At 44.6% G+C, this 19,561-nt stretch overlaps 1 protein-coding gene and 1 pseudogene across 2 annotated transcripts in view; one reads left to right on the top strand and one right to left on the bottom strand.

Moving 5' to 3' along the window:
- VPS35L (VPS35 endosomal protein sorting factor like) overlaps positions 1-17,192 on the bottom strand; it is a 141,305-nt gene extending 124,113 nt beyond the window's left edge. Inside the window, exons 1-4 of one of the 2 annotated variants that reach the window (XM_043455865.1) lie at positions 17,125-17,145; positions 13,523-13,632; positions 6,913-7,012; positions 88-255 (exon numbers count right to left, since the gene is read on the bottom strand). In XM_043455865.1, coding sequence (XP_043311800.1) covers positions 88-255; positions 6,913-7,012; positions 13,523-13,578 — 324 coding nt within the window. In that variant the 5' untranslated portion in view covers positions 13,579-13,632; positions 17,125-17,145. Of the gene's footprint in view, positions 1-87; positions 256-6,912; positions 7,013-13,522; positions 13,633-17,124 lie in introns of both variants that reach the window. The other variant, XM_043455866.1, reaches the window with a different exon arrangement.
- On the top strand, positions 1,579-2,461 carry LOC122433518 (annotated as a pseudogene).
- Positions 17,193-19,561: the final 2,369 nt, after the last annotated feature.

Here is a 19,561-nt window from a genome sequence, read left to right as displayed (position 1 = left end):
AGCGCCATGAGACTACGCTGAGCATTACTTGTTCAGTGAAAACCCCCATCCCGGCACCCACAGGACCGATCCAGCTGACAGCGTTACCGTGGCAGCCGCCAGGGTTGCAGGGTCAGCAGAGGCTGCGAACATGGAGAGGGGGTCGGTCCCATCCAGGACGCTGCTCAGCGGGTCCACCACGGAGCTGGAGGATGAAGATGACGTGGAAGAAGTGCTTCCCTTCCGGCTCACTTTCTTTGTCTTTGACTCTGTGACCTGTGGGGAAAAATTGCAGAGGTAAAATGGAAGTCTCCTATGACTTCTCCCAATGAGACACTCAAATGGGCTTTCCTTCGTTTCATTATGAACTGACCATTCCTTTGTAGCAGGGACCATTATTTTTCGTGAAAAGCTAACGTGACTCAGAATCCCAGCTGTTGAGGAAGAGAAGCTGAGAAGCTAGGATTGAGAAGGGAGAGACAGGGCCTCTGTGGGTTAGGAGGTGATGATATAGCTGATTTTTCATGGGGCCTTCTTACTCAAAGTGTGGTTTCTGGACAAGCAGCATCCATTGCACCCGGTGGCTTATAAACATGTAGACTCCCAGGCCCCATCCCAGACCCACTCATCAGAATTTACGTTTGCAGCAATGGTCCCGGTAGGGTAATGAACCAGAATATGAGCGATCCCAGGGTCAGTGCCTCTGCATGGCCATCTCATCATCACAAAGCAGTGAGTGCCCAGCTCCTCCCTTTTAGGAGAACTGTGTATGTGCTGAAGGACATGTTTTTGCTCCACTGGCCCCCATTCCTCCCCAACTTCAGAGGACCGACCAGGGTCTGAGCCAAGAAGATCCAACCAGAGTTTGTCTGCTGAAAACTGAGTCAACATTCAGAAGGGCTAGTTAGGTTCCACTCCTTTACAAAAGGAAGCTATGGAAACCCAGAACCAATCTTCAGAAAGACAGAACAGGATGCAACAGAATGAAGAAGAGAGGATGTTGGATAAACGAGAATTTGACTGGCCTCTGTCCCTGGTTCCTAAAAAGGAGATTCCTTGTCCTTGGAGCACCATTTACTCATGAGCCTCTCGATCACAGCTGAGTGTATGCTAATAAGAAGATGCTACATGGGGGCATGAGAAAGACCAAACATGTGATTAGAGGGTCAAGACTTTCAGCCAGGTGATAAGAGCCTCACTTCAGTGGAGGTTGGGGGAAGCTGGAGATAAAGTTCCATCATGTGGCCAAGGAATCGGTCAATCATGCCTATATAAACAAAACCCCAAACGAAAGTTTGGACACCAAAGCTCAGAGGAGCTTCCCAGTCAAACAGATGATGTGCTGGGAGGTGATGCACCCTGATTCCACAGGCAGAAGGCATGGAAGGTCTGTGTTTGCAACCCTGCCAGACCTTGCCTTATATTTGGATGGTCCTTGTGTGCATCCTTTATAACAAAATTATAAACATAAGTACTGCACTTGTCTCAGTTCTGTGAGGTGTTCTAGCAAATTATCAAACCCGAGGGACACGGGGCTCACAGAGCTGAATCTCCAACGAGCATCTAGTTTGAGTCTAGGTTAGAGTTGGAATTGTGGAGATGAGGAAGGAAACCTCACCCCCCAACCCCCAGACGGAGGCCGAGGAGGCAGGCCTCACTTGGGTACAGGACAGAGGTATCCTAGTGGCTTCCGATTCAGGAGCTGTTGAACTGGAGGAGCTGGATGAGAAGGAGACACTTACTGTCAGCAAGCTCTGCAAGTGTGGGCACGGTGACACTGTGTCTACAGTCAGGGTCCTGAGTTCTAGCAAACAGCAGAAAAGTCCGCAGAAGAAAAGACTTCTGCATCAAGGTTTTGAATTCATTCCAAGCTCACTCTGGGCAGGTCACCTGCACTGCTGCCTCTCCCCACAAGGATTCTTCCAGGTGGTGAGGACAATGGAATTTTACTGCAGGACACCGGCTGTCTCAAGCCAGCATCACAGAAGGACTGCAGGGCCTCCGGCTACCTTCCGACCTCGCTGGCTGGGCCTCCTCAGCAGAACGAAGCTGTCTTCGGTGCAGAGAATGGGACTGTCTCCCTTGTGGACACCCAGAGTGCGAGCTGTGCCCTCAGCTAGCTGCACACTCCCAGGGTGTCCCTGGGCTGGTTCTCCCCACTCGGTTCTCCTTCCTAGCCTCTGTCAGTGAGCATCACTGACTCGCTGTGGACTGAGGCCTTTCCAGAGTGTTTAGAAGCCAAGTCCGCAGAGACTTTGTGAGAGATGCTACTTGGTCCCCACTCAATCACAGCGGGCTGGGACCACCAGGTCATCCACCATCTACCCCCACAGAACCTCTCCCAGCGCCTGGAGTGTTGCTGAGCAGACTGGATTTCAGAGCAAAAGCAAATCCCCCAGAAGCATCCACTCTCTTTGCCCCTGCCCTCTCAGCTGTGAGGAGCCATATACAGTATGTTAGTTTATCGGATCTGTGCAGTTAATAGGCAATGTCTCTCGGCCTGGGGGAGGCCCAATTCTGGAGTCCTGAACTCATGGAAGAAAACCTTCCTTGAACATGGATATGTATGTGTTTGAGTGTGTGTGTGGATACATAATTTTTGTTGGTGGGGGAAATAAAAAATCCTTCCTGTAGGGACTTCCCTGGTGGTCCAGTGGCGAGGTCTCCATGCTTCCAATGCAGGGGGTCTGGGGTTCGATCCTTGGTCAGGGAACTAGATTCCAAATGCTGCAACTAAAGATAAAAAGATCCCATATGCCAAAACTAAGACCCAGTATGGCTAACTAAATAAGTAAATCAAAAAAAAAAAAAAATCTATATCCCTCAAAAGTTAACAAAAGATTTTTATGCTTCCCATGTAGCTTTGCCTGAGGAACTGGCCACGTCTGGATGAGGAATAAGATGTGCATCCCTGGATTCTTAGAAGCAGCTCACAGAGATAGCAGCAACTTTTTTTTTTTTAATAGACCCTAATTCGCCTTTATTGTGGGTAGTGCTTCCATTCACACTGAGCTCTAGCTTGAGGAAGAGCCAGGACACTCACCACAGTTTTGTGCATCTTCTTGTTATTAAATTGAACCAGAAGTCCAGTTTCCGGCTGAATAAGAAGTCTGGCCGGTACTGATGTAATGCCCCCACCTCGTCCCCACCTCGACAGAGGTGTGCATATGCGGATGAGTGTATTTCTGTCATACATGCCATAGAAGACTTTAGGGACAGAGAGCTTAAAGGCATTTCAGTTAAAAGCTGACACTAACTTGCACAGGAATGTCTGCCACTGTCCATCTGAAAGCAGCCTGGAGCCCGACCATTTTTACCTCTAGGTCCCTGTCTCTGGATACGGGAAGCCCGAATGCTGTTTTGGGGGACTCTGAAGATTTTAAATATAGCATCAGAGATACAACTGGAAGTACTGGTCAGGGAAATAAAAAGCTGACTCATAAAAAAAAGGGAGATCCCCAGAAACCATGGATTTGGAGCCAGTTGATCAGAAGTGTGAGTGGCCTAGGGACCCCCAAATTTGCTGCTGGAGTCTAAAGCTAGGGCTGCTTTACTGAAGGCCCTGCCTTAAACCTGTGGGGTTTGACACTAACAGCAGGTAGTTGGGTGAAGTGCCTCCACTGGTGCATGTTTGATATTCCTGCCTGCCGGGCATCCATTCCTCCATCTCCCAGGCTCAACAGTCCCGATTTTCTTTGGGAATGAAAGTGGCCCTCCCTGACTCTCAGCTCTTAACAGGCCTGGTAGAGTGGACTCTGCTCCCGGTTCCCATGGTGGGCATGAGCCCCAACCCAATCAATCAGTATGTTCTACACCCCAGTCACCAGGGTTGATTTGGGGAAGGACATGTAACCCAACTGAGCACACGGAAACTGCAGAGAAGAGACTCTCCTTGCTGCTGGGTTTGAGTTCCTGAGATTGGAACCTACTCACTGGTGGGTCAGCCGCAGCCACATAAGCCCACGGGGATTTGAGGGGCCCTTTGAGGTTGAAGCTCGGTCTTGTGATCGCCTGCTTTACAGAATCACCTCTACATTTTCAGGTTCTCTGTCATTTAGAAACATCACGTCCTCAGTATCCACTGGCATCTGTCAACTTCATCCCACCCAAGATGACAACCACACGGCATCCATTACCTGCTAATTAAAAAAGTGCTAACCCAAGAGGGACCATCTATATCTCTTGCCTGCTTTTTGTTTTGTTTTTTAAATAAACTCACAGATAGACTAAGATGCTATTTAGGACAGCACCCCATAATAGTAATTAGTGTTGTGCTAAGTCACTTCAGTCACATCCCACTCTTTGTGACCCTATGGACGGTAGCCTGCCAGGGGATTCTCCAGGCAAGAATACTGGAGCGGGTTGCCATGCCCTCTTCCAGGGATCTCACGATCCAGGGTTTGACCCACACCTCTAACGTCTCCAGTATTGGCAGGTGGGTTCTTTACCACTAGCGTCACCTGGGAAGTCTTTATATAATGAATTAATTCATCAAGTATTACACCAACCTTAAATGCCAAGTACTGCACGGAAGGGCTGAAACTCAGTACCGTACAATCCCTCAAAAGTTTAAAATTTTTCACCTTTGAGGCTTGGCTACCATATATCAAATGTTCTTTCTCTTCATGGTCATGTTTAAATGAAATCACCTCATTTTCTCAAACACAATTACCTTGTAGTCCTCAGATCCTGAAGCTCCCCATTTTTTGCTTACTTGTGTTTCTGCTTTCTTTTATTCTTCCACTTTCATGCAAAAACCTTTGACGCTCATGCCATTCTCCTATACTGTTCTCCATCATTTTTATGCGGCAGTTATCAGTTTATTGTGCATCAATTCCAAATCCACCCTTTGCTGTACGTTGTGATACTAGAACACAGCTAGCACAACGTTAGATTTTGAGAATAGAGGGCACTCAAAGGCAACAGCAGCAGCAAGATATTCTCATCAGGGTTCCAATCCTCCATTTTAAAATTCAGTATAGAAGCCCAGTGGTCCTCAAAGACCAGTTTCAGCTGTACCCTCAGGCCATGCTCTTCCCATCTGACAGCTCTATCAAGGTTCTTTGCCATAGGCAACCTGTGTGTTCCTGTGACAGCCATACCCTCTTCAACGATGCTGAATTTCAGCCTGGGGTTGGGGGAGAGGCTCTATCATAAGTCCTCAAGGTTCCTTCACTAACCTCTGTTCCTCAACCTGGAGCTGATGTCTGCATCTTTGTACCTGGTACTTTTGGACCTCTCAGAGCAAGGTTGGCACTGTTTTAAGGCCCAACAGCAAATATTTTAGCCTTTGTGGGCCAAACAGTCTGTCCCAATTCAACTCTGCATGAAAACAGACATAGATAATATATAAACGAATGAGTATGGCTATGTTCCAATAAGACTTTATTTACAAAACTGGGCTACTGGCCATAATAATGCCAACTCCTGCTTTAGCCCTGTTTCATCCTTTATAGTAATTAACTATCTTTTACTAATTAACAATTCTTTAAATTTCCCTGTTCAAAAATCTTCTATAGTTTCTGTTGCCTGACTTGGCCCCTGACTGACTGATCTGCCTTGCCACTGACATGTGGTTATTTCCTCTACTACCTGCCTTATTTTTGCTCTGGACATTTATCTAACTTTCCACACTATATCCTACTCTTTGCGACTCTTTGCAAAAAGAAGCCTCAGTTAAATGTCCATATGACAAATTCACAACATTTTCAACCCCAAAACTGTACCCTATCAGAATCTTAACAACAATATAATATTCTTATCACAATCTCCTTTGCTTCCAGCCCTCACACTCTCTCTCTGACCAAATCTGTTCTCTGAGCTCAGACTTCTCTACTTCTTCCACCAGGCAGCTAGTACATCTAAGAATATCTCACAACCATAAAGATCCAATGGTCTCCAATTTCAGCAGGCACCTGTATGCCACTTAACATTCCTTTTACAAGCCCTTGGTCTGCTCTCTTTCCCATTTCCCTTAGAATATGAAGCCTAACCATATTCCTTGCCTCAAAACCCCTACTGTCACCCTTGGTTCATTTAGTGAAATAAATTAACAACTTATCCCTAGAGAACTAAGACCAGGAGGAATCAAAACTTTTACAACTTTGTGACCTCTCCCATAAACCTGCCTGAGAGAAATTGAGACATACATCTACACAAAAACTTATACATGGATGTTTACAGCAGCATTACTCATAATAATCAAAAACTATAGATAGGAACTTCCCTGGCAGTACAGTGGATAAGAATCCGCCTGCCAATGCACGGGACGTGGGTTCAATCCCTGGTCCGGGAAGGCTCCACATGCCGCAGGGCACCAAAGCCTGTGGACCAAAACTACTAAGTCCTGTGCTACAACTTCTGAAGCCGACATGCTGTAACTACTGAAGCCCGTGCACGCAGAGCCTAGGCCCCACAAGAAGAGAAAGCACTGCAATAAGAAGCCCATGCACCAAAGCTAGAGAGTAGCCCCCACTCACCGCAACTAGAGAAAGCCGGCACAAAGCAACGAAGACTCAGTGCAACCAAAAATTAAATAAACAAACCTTTTTTAAAAAAGCAAAAACTACAAATAGTCAAAAACATCAGTTACTGGGTGACTGGATAAACAAAATATGATATAGCCATACAACGGAGGTGACAGTAATTAGAGTAACCTTAATACTTCCAATAGGCAAATTAAGAAATATTTTTCTTTACACCTCCAAATCAGGAACAAAGGCATCCCACACTCATGACCACCTCACTAATATGACAAAGGGAATCAAAATGATGGTGGGTGTAGCCAACATCACAAAAAATGAGGCAGAGAACAAACTGGTTGACTTAAAAATCCAAAATCAGCTACCACTGACAAAATGAGAAAGACCCAGGAACACTGTCTATAATTTTATGGAATAGGAATGTCATAGAGGGACCCTTGTCAAAACTTACAGTTATTGGTTTCAGTGGGTGATAGTCCCCAAACTCCAGCGGTACAGCCTCCAATCGGCATGACGCAAACTCAGCCTTGTAGTTCCTATTCCTGGAATGCCTGGTAAACAGCAAAACCCAGAAACCAATTTAGCTGGAGATGCATACACATTAAAAACTTTTTGTTACCAAAAAAAAATTGTTTTTGATGAGACAGTTGACAGTGGAACAGTATTTTTACCAAGACCAGTAAGTAATGGTAAATTTTTTTTTTTTTTTACTTTTTAATGGTTTGAAGGTATAAAGAGCTGCCAAGGGAAACAAAACCTGTGAGGCCAGACACTAGAACAAAGGGAAGCTCAATGAGGTGAAGCCCACTTCTTGCTGGCTATCTCTGGCTGGGCACTGTTGATTCTTGACATGGAACAAGAGGCTGAAGCCAGGCAGAGGATGGCTGCTACGAAGCAGAGCAGCCAAAGGAGCTTTAAGGAAAACTCACAAGGCTGGAGAGAGAAACTAGGGTTCAGGGCTATGGAGACAGCCAGGGCTTGATAGAAGAGCTTCAGAAGAAAAGGAAATGCTGAGAAGTGACAGATTTGGTCCTGGTTTCCCTTCAAAGTAGTCACCAATTAACCTGTATAGAGCAAGAGGAAGAAGCCAAACAGATGAAGAGCAGACAGTTTCATCAGTCTTGTGGAGATATAACAAGTGAAGGGATTAGTGAAAAGAAAAATAAAGGGGGAGAGATTATTCACATTGAGGCATGGAAAGGAGAAAACATGAAAAGCACAGAACAGTGGAAAAGGCAAAAAGGACATGAAGAAATGCCTCACACACATCTGAATCTTGAAGAAGAGAGAAAGAACAGGCAGAAGCAGTATTTGAACAGATAATAGCTAAAATATTTCCCAAACTAAAGAAAGACATCAATTCTCAGATCCAAGAAACACTGGTGCCCCAAGCAAGACGAGTATAAAAACAAAACAAAAAACAACCACACTTAGGGCCTTCATAGCAAAATGGCTAAAAACAAAAACGAGAATTTCTTAAAAGAAATAAAGATATGTTATTACCAAAGGACAACACTAAGATTATTATCTCTGCATAAAATGAGATCCAGAAGGCAAAGGAATACTGGAGTATTAGAGTCCTGAAAGAAAATAATGGCTAACCAAGAATTTTAGACCTAGTTAAACTATCCTGCAAACACTACAGCAAAACAAAGAAGTTTCCAGTCAAAGAAAAGGGAGAACAGCAGCAGTAGCAGAACCACACGTTAAACTCTTTTAAATGCTGAAAGTAGAAGGAAAATGATCCCAGCTGAAAGCAAAAAATATGCATGTATGTATGTATTTCAGTTCAGTTCAGTCACTGAGTCATGTCCGACTCTTTGCCACCCCACGGACTGCATCCATATGTGACTACTGGAAAAACCACAGCTTTGACTAGACAGACCTTTGTTGGCAAAGTAATGTCTCCGCTTTTTAATATACTGTCTAGGTTGGTCATAGCTTTTCTTCCAAGGAGCACACATCTTTTAATTTCATAGCTGCAATCACCATCTGCAGTGATTTTGCAGCCCAAGAAAATAAAATCTGTCACTTTTTCCAGTTTCCTCATTTATTTGCCATGAAGTGATGGGACCGGATGCCATTATCTTAGTTTACTGAATGTTGAGTTTTAAGCCAGCTTTTTCTCTCTCCTCTTTCACCTTCAAGAAACTCTTTAGTTTCTCTTCGCTTTCTGCCATAAGGGTGGTGTTATCTGCACATTTGATATACAATGCATATGTGCTTATATATCTCTATATATATAATGTTTCAGTCCTGAATATTCATTGGAAGGACTGATGCTGAAGCTGAAACTCCAATACTTTGGCCACCTGGTGCGAAAAACAGACTCATTGGAAAAGACCCTGATGCTGGGAAAGACTGAAGGCAGGAGAAGAAAGGGGACAACAGAGGACGAGATGGTTGGATGGCATCACTGACTTGATGGACATGAGTCTGAGCAAGCTCCAGGAGATGGTGAAGGACAGGGAGGCCTGGCGTGCTGCAGTCCATGGGGTCGCAAAGAGTTGGACACAACTGAGCAATTGAACAACAACAACAATGCATACATGCAATATGTACACTAAAGAGCACAAAAGATAAAGGTGGAGGTCAAACAAAATCAACTACAAAAAATAACTTCTTATGGTGTTTAAAATATACATAAAGAGTGCATGACAACTAGAACATAAAAGGCAGGGGAAAGTGAAAGTGAAGTCGCTCAGTCGTGTCCGACTCTTTGCAACCCCATGGACTGTAGCCTACCAGGCTCCTCAGTCCATGGAATTTTCCAGGCAAGAGTACTGGAGTGGGTTGCCATTGCCTTCTCCAGGGGATCTTCCCCACCCAGGTATTGAACCCAGGTCTCGCGCATTGTAGGCAGACACTTTACCGTCTGAGCCACCAGGGAAGTCGAAAAGGCAGGGGAGGTACTACTTAAAAACTCAAAATTCTCACAGCACAGGAAGCCGGCCCCTTTGTTGCCTTGGCCTCCAAATGCCTTGAATTCATCCCTCCCCCCCCCACACCCACCCCCACTTACAGCTTCTTAACTTTATTAATATTTGTATGGACCCCAAATCTAGTCAGCACTTAATTGGCTTTACTCAGCCCCATCAACCCAGAAATCTAACACAGTACCAAAGAACTGAAATCCCATGTAATTTCACTTCTATCCCTTTCCAAATAAATTTCACTTTGGGTGTAGGAAAGGAGAAAAGCTAGTGAACAATATGGACCAGGCTCTGCTTGTTTTTGTTTTTAAATGAAAACTCCTACCACAATATACTGCCTAGTTCCTTTGGGTCACATTTAGTAAATATATACTGCCTTCATCTTCCAAAAATATTGCAGCTGAACTCACTGCTGAAATATTTTTCCAAGCTCCTTTTAATGTGTCACCAACCAACTCTTGATTAATAAAACAAAACCCTGAAGAATAAATTGGAACACTAGTCATCAACAGCCTTAATGGAGTTTTAAAAATCAAATTATACTTTCCCTCCTTTCAGATCACTCTTAACTTTATCAATAGAATTCTAAAAAGCTAATTGAATGAGTAGAAGTATAATCTGACCCGAAATTTAACTGCAAATGTGTTTTTCACCTCTATAATAATTATTAGCAAATCAACAGCTGCAGAATGCATAAAGCACAAAGTCAAAACAACAAGATGATTTGATATGCAACCAAATATCTGTTCTCATTTATTACGTGCTTATTATTGTTGGGGTCCACAGTAGGCCATCCCAAAATATGGCATATTGATTATTTTGATTTAAAGTTACTTAAGGAAAAGGTGATGTAAAAAGGGACACTTTGACCCTCCTCTCTGTCTCCCTGAAAGCAGGAAGTAAGTCTCCCATGTGAGAAGTGCTCTCCCTGAATCTGAAGGTACAAGGACACCCTTGTCACCAGAGACAGGGAATTCAGGGACAAGAAGTGTATAAAAACGAACCACATTATCTCTTTACTACCACAAGTCTGCTGTTTAGATTCTTCACTAATTAAGCACCCAAAGCCTAACTTGGAAAGACTAGAGAACTAATCTTTTTCCTTCCTAACTAGGAAAGACTAGAGATCTCTTCAAGAAAATTAAAGATACCAAGGGAATATTTTATGCAAAGATGAGCACAATAAAGAATAGAAATGGTGTGGACCTAACAGAAGCAGAAGATATTGAGAAGAGGTGGCAAGAATACACAGAACGAGACAAAAAAGATCTTCATGATCCAGATAACCATAATGGTGTGATCACTCACCAGAGCCAGACATCCTGGAATGAAAAGTCAAGTGGGTCTTAGGAAGCATCACTACAAACAAAGCTAGTGGAGGTGACAGAATTCCAGTTGAGCTATTTCAAATCCTAAAAGATTATGCTGTGAAAGTGCTGCACTCAATATGTCAGCAAATTTGGAAAACTCAGCAGTGGCCACAGGACTGGAAAAGGTTAGTTTTCATTCTAATCCCAAAGAAAGGCAATGCCAAAGAATGCTCTAACTACCACACAACTGTACTCATCTCGCATGCTAGCAAAGTAATGCTCAAAATTCTCCAAGCCAGGCTTCAACAGTACATGAACCATGAACTTCCAATGCTCAAGCTAGATTTAGAGAAGGCAGAGGAACCAGAGATCAAATTGCCAACATCCACTGGATCATTGAAAAAGCAAGAGAGTTCCAGAAAAACATCTACTTCTGCTTTACTGAGTATACCAAGGCCTTTGTGTGGATCACAACAAACTATGGAAAATTCTGAAAGAGATGGGAATACCAGACCACCTTACCTGCCTCCTGAGAAATCTGTATTCGGTCAAGAAGCAACAGTTAGAACTAGACATGGAACAATAGACTGGTTCCAAATTGGGAAAGAAGTACGTCAAGGCTGTATATTGTTACCCTACTTAGGTAACTTCTATGCAGTGTACATCATGTGAAATGCTGGACTGGATGAAGTACAAGTTGGAATCAAGATTACCAGGAGAAATATCAATAACCTCAGATGCGCAGATGACATCATCCTTCTGGCAGAGAGTGAAGAAGAACTAAAGAGCCTCTAGATGAAAGTGAAAGAGGAGGGTGAAAAAGTTGGCTTAAAACTCAACATTCAGTAAACTAAGATTGTGACATCTGGTCCCATCACTTCATGGCATAGATGGGGAAACAATGAAAACAGTGAGAGACTTTATTTTCTTGGGCTCCAAAATCACTGCAGATGGTGACTGCAGCTATGAAATTAAAAGATGCTTGCTCCTTGGAAGAAAAGCTGTGACCAAGCTAGACAGCATATTAAAAAGCAGAGACATTACCTTGCCAAGAAAGGTCCATCTAGTCAAGGCTATGGTTTTTCCAGTAGTCATGTATGGAAATAATAGTTGGACTATAAAGAAAGCTGAGTGCTGAAGAATTGATGCTTTTGAACTGTAGTGTTGGAGAAGATCCTTGAGAGTCTCTTGGAATGCAAGGAGATCCAACCAGTCAATCCTTAAGGAAATCAGTTCTGAACAGTCATTGGAAGGACTGATGCTGAAGTTTAAAGTCCAATACTCTGACCACCTGATAAGAACCAACTCATTGGAAAAGACCCTGATGCTGGTAAAGACTGAAGGCGGGAAAGAAGGGGACAACAGAGGATGAGATGGTTGGATGGCATCACCGACGCAATGGAAATGAGTTTGAGTAGGCTCCAGGAGCTGGTGATGGACAGGGATGCCTGGCGTGCTGCAGTCCATGAGGTCACAAAAAGTCTGACAAGACTTAGTGAACTAAACTGAACTGAACTGACTGAAAGCCTAACTTTTTTTGTTCTGTCAATTCCTCACAAGTTTATAGTTTCTTTGTCTAAAAATGTATAAGAGCTGCCTACTGTGACCACTTCTTAGGTCTCATTCCTATGAGACCTCCAAGACACATAAATTAAAACTTGTTTCTTTTCTCCCATTGATTTATCTTGTGTCAATTTTATTAGTCCAGCCACAAGAAATCAAGAGAGTGGGGGCAGAGGGGGATTTCCCCTCCCTGACACTATACATCAGGATGCAGGCCAAGGCCTTTACCCTCTATTACATTTAATACTTTGGCCACCTGATGCGAAGAGCTGACTCATTTGAGAAGACCCTGATGCTGAGGACGATATGAGGGCAGGAGGAGAAAGGGACAATAGAGGATAAGATGGTTGGACAGCATCACCAACTCAATGGACATGGGTTTGAGTAAACTCCAGGAGTTGGTGATGGACAGGGAGGCCTGGAGTGCTGCGGTTCATGGGGTCGCAAAGAGTCGGACACGATTGAGTGACTGAACTGAACTGAACTGAACCACATTTAATCAACTTTATGAGGTAGGCACTATGATTATGCCCATTTCTCAGATGGAGAAGCAGATGCTGTTGGTTAACTTGAGACAGGTGAACATGTGACAAAGACACATGCATACTGAGGCAGCCTGCCTCTAGGATTCCAGCAGTTCTATAGATCATCCACAGGTCACCTTGAGAATTTGAAAAAGCAATTGTCATTTTAAGGATTGAGCTTTGAAATGATTTTTTTTTTAAAGTTTGAGGGAAGGATTCTTTCAGGAAAAAAATACTGCTTCTGATAAAAACAAAACCTTTTTTAAAAAAAAGGAAAAGAAATATTTACCCTTCCTGAAAGTCCATGTCAAGTTGCTATTTTGATTTTTCAATCACATTTTCTATTATTTCCATTATTTCCTCAACTCTGCTCTCAGTTCCTTGTATGTGTGTGTGTGAGCACACGCATGCATGTGCACTTAGTCGTGTGTGACTCTTTGGTGCCACATGGGCTGCAGCCCATCAGGCGCCTCTGTTCAGGGAATTTTCCAGGCAAGAATACTGGAGTGGGCTGCCATTTCCTATAAAAGCATTTTCTTCAAAACCTGGGCCTTTGACAAGGCTAACAGTGACCTCTAGTGGGCATTTTCTCAAAAAGTCTTACTTTTCTTCTTCCTGTGAATGCACCTGATAAACTGGTAAAAATCCTCCCAAATCCCAGCTCCCAGCAATGCAAAAGGTTGGTCAGGCTCCTTGGTAGCTGCCACAGAAAAAAGGCCAACATTTCATACCTCAACTCTGAGCTTGGTCTGACCTCTGGCTGCTCCAAGTATGGCCCACAGATCATCAGCACGGGCTTCACTGGGGAGTGTTGAAATATCCCGGCTTAGAGAATCAGGGTCTGTATTTCACCAAAATTCCCAAGTGATTGAAATGCACATTAAAGGTTAACACTGCCCTAATTTTAAATTATTTACAATGAATAACATGGATGCATATAAATCCTATTACCAGTTACTAAATGAATCTCCTTATACTGGAAATAGTAAAATCCACTAACTCCTTTTTTTAAAATAATTTAATTATTTATTTTTGGCTGTGCTGTGTCTTTGCTGCTGCTCGGGCTTTTCTCGAGTTGTAGCAAGCGGGGGCTACGCTATAGTTTTGCTGCTCAGGCTTCTCAATGTGGTGGCTTCTCTGGTCGCAGGTGTGGGGAGTTGCAGCTCCCGGGCTCTAGAGCACAGGCTCAATAGCTGTGGCTCACAGGCTTAGCTGCTCCAAGCTATGCGGGATCTTCCTGGATCAGGGATTGAACCCGTGCCTTCTGCACTGGCCGGTGGATTCTTCAACACTGAGAGACCACGGAAGCACCAACCAACTGCTTTTTAATTCTCAAGTGATTTTTTAATTGCTAATGACATAATCTGGCCACACAGCTTTTTCTCCCCCAATCACAATGTACTCCCCTTCCCTAATAGTCTTAAAATGATATAGAAATTCTGACTTCAAGGAACTGTTATTTTTAACAGTGCTATGACCACGGGATTGAACAGGAAATGCCATCCACAGTGCACTGGACATCTCACAAGTGAAGTCAGTGATAACAAAAAGTGTGGGTGAAAAGAGGTATTCGGGGGAGACCCAGGACAACACAGCAGGACTCAGGAGCCGCGCAATCCAAGAACCTCAGCCCACGACCTAGGCTGAAGGACCAGCTGATGATAATGATTAAGATCACAAGACTGATAAACATACCACACGACGCATCAATCCCACCGCTGGGCATACACCCAGAGGAAACCAAAACTGAGAAAGACACATGTACCCCAATGTTCACTGCAGCACTATTTACAGTAGCTGGGGCATGGGAGCAACACAGACGTCCACTGGCAAATGAATGGAAAAGGAAGTTGTGGTACATATACACAATGGAATAATACTCAGGTATAAAAAGGAATGTATTTGAGTCAGTTCTAATGAAGTAGATGAACCATACAGAGTGATGTAAGTCAGAAAGAGAAAGACAAACACCATATGTTAACACATATATATGGAGTCTAGGAAGATGGTACCGATGGTCCTATCTTCAGGGCAGCAAAGGAGACACGGACATAAAGAACAGACTTTTGGACTCAATGGGAGAAGAGGGTGGGATGATTTGAGAGAATTGCACTGAAATATAAACATTAGCATATGTATTTATATAAAACAGACAGCCAGGGGGAGCTTGATGAATGACGCAGGGCATCCAAAGTCAGTGCTCTGTGACAACCTGAAGGGGTGGGTGGGGAAGGAGGTGGAAGCGGGGTTCAGGAGGGAGGGGACACGTGTATGCCTATGGCCGATTCATGTCGGTGTATGAAAAAAACCATCGCAATATTGTAAAGTAATTATCCTCCAATTAAATTTTTTTAAAAAATCACAGCCTTGAGCTCCAAACCTCAGTGCTCCTTGCAGGCTGTAAAACTAACTGAACTGCTTCATCTTTCTGTCTCCATTTTTTCATCTGAAAAATGGGATTTTTAGGAGATAAGATGTTGCACGTTCAGCTCTGAGCACAGCATCCAGCACAAAATAAAAGCCAATAAATATCTCAGTTAAAGTCACAAACACTTTTCTCCTCTGAGGGCCTCCTTAGTTTCCTCATTCATTCCATAATATTATTCAACACCTACTATCTGCCAAGCTCCATGCCAAGCACTGGAAATACAATGATGGTTAAAATTCAGTCCCTTTAATTTGAAGAGCATCAAGTCTCAAGAGCAAACTGAAAGATGAACACGTGCTACCACAGACAGAAATGTTTAGAGGACAGTCAGACTAGGAACTGTGGAAACCCTTGATGCTAAAAGCCTTATGGCTCCTCTCTTTGTAAAGTAAAATATATATATATTGTCATTGTTTAGTCACTAACTCTAAACAACTCTTTGCATCCCTCTGTCCATGGAATTTCCCAGGCAAGAATACTGGAATGGGTTGCTATTTCCCTCTCCAAGGGATCTTCGTGACCCAGGGATCAAACCCGAGTCTCTTGCATTGGCAGGCGGATGCTCTGACCACTCTGAGCCACCTGGGAAGCCGCAAAGTAAAATATACCAAAGGTAAAAATGCTCTGAAATTAAACAGCATCTTCCTGGATCTTCTAATTACAAAATTCCAGTTAAGTTCACTGAAGCCATATTTTTTGGCATTTAAGTCTTAGTAATTCCCTAAAAGGACTTTTGCGTGACCAGATCAAAGAAAACTCAGGGCAGGACATATTAAGAACTCACTGTCATCTAATCCTAATTTAGTGTACGGAGGCTTTGAAGGAAGACTCTTTAAAGAGTTAGCCAGCTGAAGGAAATACAAACCAGAAGCATGTATCTGCTTATTTCTAAGGTCCAGGGCTGTGTATTTTTTCATTTGTTCACTTACTCGCTCATTTAACGTAAACCACGTCACATCACTTGCAGAGAAAGATTAGAAAGTAACTTCCCTTTCTGAGACGTAGAGGAAAGCTCACATGTCCATATGATTCCACTACTATCACAACTTGCTCCGGTTCTTCACACAACCGTCCTGGGAAAGCCCATGGACAGAGGGCCGCAAAGAGTTGTTTAGATTTAGTGACTAAACAACAATATATATATTTTACTTTACGGAGACAGAAGCCATAAGGCTTCAGCTGCTGCTGAAGCGCCAAACTCTCCGAGCTACTCCAGCAGGAGGGACCCTACACACCCATTAGGCTCGGCACACACCCACAGTTCCTTCTCCATGAACTCCTATTCATCCTCCAAAACTCAATTTAAGACTCTTCCTCTCTCAAGCCTCCCCCAAGCCGTCAGGTGTGCCTCATCCCAAAGCCTTCTTTGGTCATTCCTCTATTCTGCGTATCTGCTCCGCTAAACAGCAGCTCCTTGAATCCAAGGAGTATGTCTAAGGGTTCGGTATCCTCAAGTTCTGCAGAGTAGGATGAATGGCAAGTCTCCTCCCCAGGAAGCCAGTCATTCAGAACACAGCCAGGTCCTCCGAGTTATCCAGACCAGAGCTGAGTCCACCATTCTCTGCATCCGCGCCCCCGGAACCCGCGCCAACTTCTGGGAAAGCGGAAGCCAGGGAACTTGAGGGTTTTTTGTTGTTTTTTTTTTGAGAAAACGAATGGAGATAGGAGCGTGGAAGGCGCGGGGAGGGCGATAGGAGGAGAGGACCAAGATCCCACCGGTCCGGAATCAGGAATGTCCTCTGAATCCGGGTAGTGTCTCCACCCGGAGACTGTGTGGGAGACTTCACCAACCCGAACGGAGAACAGTTCATACACTCCCTCGCAGAGACACACCCCCAGAAACAGAGTCCCAAAGAGAACCAACGCCACTACCTCCCTAAAGCCCACTCGCCGCTTCTTCCTTACCAGGGAAAGGCGGCCATCTTCCCAGTCACATGACCGCTGGGTGTGGGACCGCCCTCCCAATTCACCCTCTCAGACCCCGCCCCGCCCGGCCGCCATGTTTGCGAGGGGCGGGCTCACTCCGGCCGCGTCGGGGCCGCAGTGGTTGTCAGGGGCGACGAAGGCGGCAGCCGCAGTAGCGCTGACGCCAGTGGGGACTTTTGTAGCAGGTGAAACGTCTGGTCCGCAGCGCCCTCTGGAGGCGGTGAAGAATCCAGACGCCTACTGAGGGAAAGGGACGACAGAGATGGTTGGATGGCATCAGGGAGTCAATGGACGGCAGTTTGAGCAGACTCTGGGAGATGGTGGAGGACAGGGGAGCCTGGCGTGCTGCAGTCCATGGGGTCGCCAAGAGTCAGGCACGACTGAGCGACTGACCAACAACTGAGGGAAGATACTAACCCAGCAGAGGGTGGGAAGAAGGTGCCCCTAGGCTTGCTTTAGAGGCTAATTCTGTTTGGCTGGCTAAGCCACGCCCCCTCTGCCAGTCAACCACGCCCCGCTTCGTGCACCGAAAAAGTTAGGCACTTCCGATATTCTGCTCCCAGGAATAATACCGTGCGTCTCTAAGGGCTGCCCTAGATCCAAATGGACAGCTCTCGACTGGAACTAAACTGGAAAAATGGGGGTTAGCATTTCACCCCACTTAGCAGAGCCGTACGTTTCTATGAAGGTGGTTGTTCGTTTTCACTAGAACTTCGCGTGCTCTGGTGTCTTCTCTGGTTTAAGCAAGAAAAAAAGAATTCAGAGTATTTTAACAAATGCTTACCATTGTAGCTTACCTTGTGTCTCAGCTGGTAACGAATCCGTCTGCGATGCAGGAGACCTGGGTTCGATCCCTGGGTTGGGAAGATCCCCTGGAGAAGGGAAAGGCTACCCACTCCAGTATTCTGGCCTGGAGAATTCTATGGACTGTATAGTCCATGGGGTCGTCAATAGTCGGACACGGCTAAGCGACTTTCACTTTCACACCATTGTAAGTAAACATGTGTCATGCTGAGGAGTTTGCATTCAATTTTCATTTATTTCTGGCTAAACCTCTGAAATAAACACCATTATCACCTGGTCCCATCACTTCATGGCAAATAGATGGGGAAACAATGGAAACAGTGAGACTTTATTTTCTTGGGCTCCAAAATCACTGCAGATAGTGACTGCAGCCATGAAATTAAAAGACACTCCTTCGAAGAAAAGCTATGACAATCCTAGACAGCATATGACAGAGACATTACTTTGCCAGCAAATGTCCATATCGGCAAAGCTATGGTTTTTCCAGTAGTCATGTATGGATGTGAGAGTTGGACCATAAAGCTGAGTGCCGAAGAATTGATGCTTTTGAACTGTAGTGTTGGAGAAGACTCTCGAGAGTCCTTTGGACTGCAAGGAGATCCGACCACTCCATCCTAAGGAAATCAGTCCTGAATATTCATTGGAAGGACTGATGCTGAAGCTGAAATGCCAATACTTTGGCCACCTGATGTGAAGAGATGACTCACTGGAAAAGACCCTGATGCTGGGAATGATTGAAGGCAGCAGGAGAAGGGGACGACAGAGGATGAGATGGTTGGAAGGTATCACAGACTCAATGGACATGAGTTTGAGCAAGCTCCGGGAGTTGGTGATGGACAGGGAATCCTGGAGTGCTGCAGTCCATGGGTTCCCAAAGAGTCAGACATGACTGAATGACTGAACTGAACTGAATGACCTAGTATGGCTAGTAAGTGCCCCAACTGGGATTTGACCTGACTCCAAACCTGACTTCTCATCTAGCGGAGATCTAATAGGGGAGACTGTTGGTTAACAGTTGGTTGATCACAAGGCAGCAACAGATCTTCACTTTCCCTTTTCAAGAGTTTTTGTTTTGTCTTTTTCTGACATAAAGAGGTCAGAAAACGACATTCTCAAAAACCTCCTCAGGAAAAGGCAACAGAACATACCCTAACCCTCTAATGGAATATGTTGTTTACCATGCTGAGTCCTAGTTTCTTCATCTTTGAAATTAGGATAATTCTGACTGAGGTGAAGGGAAATGATTATGAAATGCCCAGCAAATAAATGATCAACATTCAGTTAAGCAGTACATCACTCACTTGGAGGCTAAAAAATCTTATTGTACCTTCTGTGACCTTCCAGTCTTCAGAGATTTACTTTTCGTGGCAGCAGACTATGCAGCATATCATAAAGCAGGGCTTCTCCCATTTGAATTGCACAGATTCACCTGGGCATCTTGTTAAATGCAGGTTCTGATTCAGGTCTGGGGCAGTACCTGGGCTTCTACATTTATAGCAAGTCCCCACATGGCACTGCTGCTGGTCTCTGGATACAGAAGGGACTGCAAGTTGGGGGGTGGGGGGGATGAGGGGGCAGCATATAACTCAGGGGGCAGTAGAGCAGACCAACA

Source organism: Cervus canadensis, chromosome 32 (assembly GCF_019320065.1).
Source record: "Cervus canadensis isolate Bull #8, Minnesota chromosome 32, ASM1932006v1, whole genome shotgun sequence".
Taxonomy (NCBI): Eukaryota; Metazoa; Chordata; class Mammalia; order Artiodactyla; family Cervidae; genus Cervus; species Cervus canadensis.
The sequence above is the reverse complement of the archived record's forward strand: the minus strand, read 5'-3'. Positions and strand labels throughout refer to the sequence as shown.